Here is a 6284-nt window from a genome sequence, read left to right as displayed (position 1 = left end):
GTGGTCTACTCAAATGTTTACTGAATCTGTCCGATCGTGTAGGATGAGTTTAAATAAATTGGACATATTTTACGAGTATCCGAACGCATCCAAGTTGTCGTAACAACAATATTAACGGTCATTTGTCAACAATCACGATAACTTAAGGTTACTTTTTTATTTTCTATATTATATGTTTATTGCATTGGATTGATAAGAATCGCATTCCCAATATGGGTAACATGTATTGAATCGATTATTACTTGAACACCTATACATACATGTAAGCAATTATAATTCAATAAGTAAATAAATAAAGACTACAAACAAGTTAGGCTAACTACTACTATTACACACTAGGTAAAAATCTACTCCAGTTTAAATGATAAACTAGTTTATTGCACTGTAAATATATTCATATTTGACAGACATTGGGATCCACATGTGGCTTGCAACATGTGGATCCCAATGTAGACAGATGAAGCCTATGCCTTGCACACCAATCTACAACATATCATATTGTCTCTCTCTTTAGTCTCTTTTTCTACCCTTCGGGTGTAGGTCTCCTCCATTTTACGCCACTCTTTACGGTTCTGTGCAACCTGGAGTCACTTCTTCCCCGCAGTCCTTTTGATGTCGTCGTCCCAACGCATCTTGGGTCTACTCTACTTTGAGGATGCTCTTCCCCCCATGGTCGCCACTCGAGTAGTCGTTTACTCCACGAATTGGTCTGTCGTGAGATATGACTAGCCCATTCCCACTTCAAATTAGCTACGCGTTTTACAACATCCATGACCTTGCTCTGCTGTTTCAGCTACTCATTCGTTTTACGGTCTCTCAATGTGATCCCCACCAGTTTTCTCTCAAATGCTAATGTTGGAATGAAATACCTACTAGTGGCTCTGTGAGCTGTAGACCTCGCGAGCAGAGCTTGAAATAACATGGTGCTAAGAGCATTAAATACACCGTGTTTTTTTTGATTTCCGTTAATTTCAAGGGTGCATTCCTGAGCTTAAATCAAGTAACTTTCTCAAAGACACCGATGTTCTAATTAAGTCCATTTCGGAGATAATCCATAATTTATTTTTTTACTATAAGGCCTCTACAAGCGTGTACACTTGCCTTAGGGCCGGCTTACATATTGATTAGTGTTTAGAATGAGTTCATACATTTGCTACTAAACTTAAGTACAATCTCGGTCGATTGATGTACGAAATGACATTGATATGTCACAGATTTCAATTGTTTGGTTGAGTTAAATGTAATGCCCGTGTTACAACAACGCTATATGCTACATTTAATTACTTTTTAAACAAAAAAAAAAACAAAAAAGAAAACAAAAACTATGCCATTTAGTTCTTATAAACGTACTTAACTATACCCCGAAGTTAACGGAATTCAATAAAAACACGGTGTATAGTAAATTAAAGAAAAACAATACGAAATTTATGTGTAAAAAAATACAAAAAGTTATAATATCCCAGCATACAATTACTGGGGATCGAACCCAGACCCTCTGTGCAAACAGAAAAAGCGAACGTTTACAAACTGAGCCAAATAGTTCTTAGATGGGTTGACGAAATTTAGCTACTCCTTCTCAAATTAAAATTAGTTAAAATTAAATATCTAAATACCGCCTAAACCAGCGATAATTTTTTTCTGCATTTTTTGCTATTAACTCTGTAAACATGTTTCAAAAAGAAAAAAGTCTTATGATATCGATACGACTATTTGTTTAGGCGCCAGGTATCACGACTCCGCCATTTTTAAAAATTTCCAAAAACCGGATTGACAAAAAAATTTTATTTAGTCATAAAATTCGGTCACAAAATTTCACGAGAATCGGTTAAGAATTGCGACCTGTAGAGGAGAACATCCGGACATACGAAAGCAAAATGCCCGAGTCAAAACGTAGACCTTCGCTTCGCTTCGGTCAATTAAGCATTACATCCTTAAGTATTCAATGCATTTGGATATAAAAAAATCTACAAAATGCTTCCTAAGAATAAAACAACATTTACTATTTCACATTTAATATAATACAAAAATTCAAACAACACAAAACATTTACACGAGACTATAATTGCCGATAGAAAGCATAGACCTTCTCAGGTCTTGGACACAATCATAGTAGGACCGGTACGGTGGCCGGAGTGTGATGTCATATAGCTTCAGGACCTCAATCAGCTTCTTCATGGCTTCTCCGTAGTTGCCTTCTTCCATGGCGCCTTTGCCAAGGCGGTATAGCATGTCTGTGTCCTGTTGGTAGAAAGATTGTTTTTAATGGCTTTGATGATTGGAATGTCAGAAGAAACATTTCCATATTGAGAGCGCGAAAGAGAGTTAAAGAGGACATATTGAACCATTGAAAAAATAAGCTGTGCTCTTTAGTCTTTAATCTTATCTGAGGATAATAATATAATAAAAATCCACCATTGCTATATTTTCTATGTGGTAAACGTCCAAAATCACTAACAATATTATATAGAAAACTTTCTGCAACTTGCAAATCGTTAATAGGATATTTTGCCACCTTTTTTGGATACTCAGTTTTCCTGTAAGTAGTTCAATTCTTGTAAAATTTTAATAACATTTTAATTTTCAGAAAATTAAACCACAATGGCGGATGATGAGGGTACGAATTGATTTTTTATATTTCTTTCTTTAAAATGTTTAGTCCACGCTCTAGTTAATATTTAGAAGAAAAGAAAGCCTATGTTCGCGATGTTATTTGAACTTTACACACTTTAAAGCCTAAAGAAATTTAACATTTAGGACTTAAACACGGTATTTTATCGAGGTACGAAATAAACATACACAGGCATATTTTTCCCAAAGTGTATTTTTAAAGTTACTAACTTTACCTACGTGACGGGCTGCGCCTAATAGCGTAGTAACCAGCACAACCTCAATTGTAAATATTTTATGCTCATTATCATTATTGTCATCCTGTTTTAAGACTGGATAATTTTGTTTCCCTCTGAGTACAATAAATAATTTTTGACTTTGACATTATTGAACTTTTGACAAATATTAAAAATTTCCAGGAAACGAGGAGGTTGCGGAGGAGCATCAACCTGAGGTCTACGATGACGACACCCTCAGCCCCGTGCCCGTGCAGCCCCTAGACCCGCCCAAGTATGAAGTTAGACCCGGCCTTGGAGAGAAGTGAGTGTAAAGTGCACATAATTACCAAAGGTAGAACTTATGTGTTTCTAATAAGTTTTACAAATTCCATTTATTATCAGTACACACATTTACACACTAAAACTAGCTCAAACTAGGTGGATCGACGCAACAACTAGATGTGCCGGCAAAAACTCTTGCTCAACCAAATTTTGACTCTCATGTGTACAAATCACAACACCTTATAAAACAAAGTGCCACGCCGCGTCTGTCTGTTTGTGTGTATGCATGTTCACGATAAACTCAAAAACCACTGAACGGATTTTCATGCGGTTTTCATTTCACCTATAAATAGAGTGATTCTTGAGGAAGGTTTAGGTGTATAATTTGTTTTGTGTAACCGCGATAGTAAGCTAATAATCTTCATATTCCAGGTTCCAAGCTGAGAATATACACGAGATTATAGTGACGTCCATGCAACAGCAATTAACGGGGCGGCAGTACCGCGCCGACCAGGCGCCGCACTGGGCGCAGATGATCGCGAACGGCGTGCGGCACCGGACCCAGGAGCTAGGCATGAAGAGGTAGAATTATCTATTCTTTTATCAGTTTTTAGGGTTCCGTACCCAAAGGACCCCTTTGGGTACTACAATTACTAAGACTCCACTGTCCGTCTGTCTGTCCGTCACCAGGCTGTGATAGCTAGGCAGTTGAAATTTTCACTGATGATGTATTTCTGTTGCCGCTATAACAACAATTACTAAAAACAGAATATAATAAATATTGATATATGATTTTTGCTGTTTTTTTCATAAACGGAACCCTTCGTGCGGGAGTCCGCCTTGCGCATAGCCGGTTTTTTTATCAGTTTTTATTTGGCATTTTTTGTTTGGAATACAAGCATGTCTCTCTCAATCTACTTTTGTCTCTTTGGAACGCTCTGCGATTAGCTATACCAGCCATACTCAACCTTTTTTTTATGATAGCTACAAAGACGGTTTTGACTTATAGCCCCGGGCCGCGAGATGAAGTTGCTTAAAGGTGACATTCGGATAATGAGGTTATGTATCTATACCATGATCACATGACGGGCCGCAGGTTGAGTATCGCTGATCTATGCCTTAGTGTTGTTTCCAACTTCTGTCCTAGTCTGTCTGTGTGTCTCTGTTTGTCATTATACTCCTTGCTAAGTTTCCTTGCTTTCTTCACTTCTCTCCTGTGTCCACAACTCCACAGTCCGTTTATAAAGCCATTTTTTTACTGACGTTTAAATCATTTCTCATGTGTACACCAACTGTTGACTATTATCTTTAGAAAATACATTTTTGTCTTTCAATTAGTGTAATTATAACCCTTTATAACTACAATGCAAAAAGTAAACCGGCTATTTACGGGTTATTCGCAGACGGTCTAGAACGCAAAATGACTAGTGTAACATTTTGCCTATATCACTCTTAGTCTACATCGCGAACGGTCCAGAACGCAAAATGCCTACATCATTTTCCGTCGTTTTATCTTTACGTTAGCGATGTCGACGGAGCCCCGCTACCGCGGGGCTCCTATTCTGTGCGGTTTGGCCTTCGGCCATTTGAAGATAACTAACGAACCTAACCTACCTGTGTGATATAAAAAAGTGGTCGATTTGCGTTCTAGACCGTTCGCGATGTAGGCTAAAAGCGATATAGGCAAAATATTACACTAGTCATTTTGCGTTCTAGACCGTCCGCGACTATACCCTATCAAAGAGAATAGATAGTATAGGGGGTCCTGTCATAGTAAATTTTGTAGTTACAGTAAATTTACTGCCATCTATCGACACACGACTAAAACTCAAAATGAAAACGTATAAAATTATCAAAAAAATGTATATTATGGATAAATGATTTTATTATTTTTATATCATTTTGACCCATGTTCATTCACTGATATCTATGTGTTAAAATTGTTAAATATGAAACGGTGTCGTCACGCCATCTAGCCGAGCATAGGCCAAAGGTGTGTGCGCCATCTATCCGAGAATGACTTTTTCTTGATTTCCGAGGCACGTTTTTTTCTTAGACTTTATTCATCTTATACGAAGTTACATATGTCTTTGACCCTATTTACCACGTCAATATTTTTTTATTCAATTATCTTTGCTCATTTCAGGTACAAAATCTTGGTCCAGACCGTGATCCTCGAAATGAAAGGCGCAGGCATCAAGATGGGCCAGCGCTGCCTCTGGGACCCCGAGACTGACGACTATGTCCACGGCCTTTATAAGGACGGCAGCATACTGTGCCACTGCACCGTCTACGGCATATACATGTACTGAGGCAAGCGGGACTACAGCAAGATACATTTGCATTTGAGTAGGGAGGATTTTATTTATTAAAAAAACCGACAAGTGCGAGTCGGACTCGTACCATTACGCAAAAAACGGCAAAAAAATTACGGTTTTTGTATGGCCCCACTTAAATATTTGTTTTGTTTTGTTTTTAGTATTTGTTGTTATAGCGGCAGCAGATATATATCTGTGAAAATTTCAACTGTCTAGCTATCACGGTTCATGAGTTATAGTCTGGTGACACTGGAGACAGACAGACGGATGGACGAACAGACGGACAGCGGAGTCTTAGTAATAGTGTCCCGTTTTTACCCTTTGGGTACGGAACCCTAACAATTGTTATAAGAGCATAGACGTAGACTCTGACCACAGTATGTTTGCACAGACTTGGGTGGGTCATTTTTGTCCCGTGTTATTCTTAGTGTCCGACCGAAGGTTCGGTTTCGGTTTCGGCCAGTTTCGGCCAAAAAATCATGTTTCGGCCGTAGTTTCGGTTTCGGCCATTAAACGGCCGAACTTTTCGGCCGGGCCGAAACTTACGACATAGTACTTCGTACTATTAAACTAAACTATATGACAAAGACCAAAAGTTGGAAAACAAGTAGGACAACAATATGATTGTATGATTTTAAGACCAATCTTTGTAATTATTTTCTATCGAGCCGATTTCGTTCAATCATGTATCGAGTACGGCCACGATCTTTATAATATGATGATTGATGAATATTAACATTTTTTTTTGCTTTACTAAAACAATTAGTTTTTCTTAAAAACTGTTTAAGTAAAATTAATTTCAAGGACATTGGGTGTTGACACAGACAGCCCCTTACGGCTCGGCCACGACATTGAGCGT

The 6284-nt window shown here is 38.0% G+C and overlaps 2 protein-coding genes and 1 long non-coding RNA gene across 5 annotated transcripts in view; 2 read left to right on the top strand and 1 right to left on the bottom strand.

Annotated features, from left to right (window-relative positions):
* LOC134804314 (uncharacterized) overlaps nt 1-6284 on the top strand; it is a 538216-nt gene that overhangs the window by 377904 nt on the left and 154028 nt on the right. The window lies entirely within an intron of this gene.
* The window catches only part of LOC134804304 (dynein light chain Tctex-type protein 2B-like), an 8510-nt gene continuing 2306 nt past the window's right edge, over nt 81-6284 (top strand). The window contains exons 1-5 of one of the 2 annotated variants that reach the window (XR_010146102.1): nt 81-147; nt 2585-2614; nt 3027-3147; nt 3540-3689; nt 5254-5835. Coding sequence is in view for 1 of the 2 variants with exons in the window: in XM_063777316.1 (XP_063633386.1) it covers nt 2599-2614; nt 3027-3147; nt 3540-3689; nt 5254-5419 (453 nt within the window). In the remaining variant the exon portion in view is untranslated. Of the gene's footprint in view, nt 148-2584; nt 2615-3026; nt 3148-3539; nt 3690-5253; nt 6128-6284 lie in introns of those variants that run through there. The other variant, XM_063777316.1, reaches the window with a different exon arrangement.
* Nucleotides 1996-6284, bottom strand: part of LOC134804310 (SET and MYND domain-containing protein 4-like) — a 27033-nt gene continuing 22744 nt past the window's right edge. The window contains exon 7 of the mRNA XM_063777322.1: nt 1996-2238. Within this exon, the coding sequence (XP_063633392.1) occupies nt 2047-2238 (192 nt within the window). The 3' untranslated portion in view covers nt 1996-2046. The remainder of the gene's footprint in view (nt 2239-6284) is intronic.

The sequence above is a fragment of the Cydia splendana genome, chromosome Z, assembly GCF_910591565.1.
Source record: "Cydia splendana chromosome Z, ilCydSple1.2, whole genome shotgun sequence".
Lineage (NCBI taxonomy): Eukaryota > Metazoa > Arthropoda > Insecta > Lepidoptera > Tortricidae > Cydia > Cydia splendana.
The sequence above is the reverse complement of the archived record's forward strand: the minus strand, read 5'-3'. Positions and strand labels throughout refer to the sequence as shown.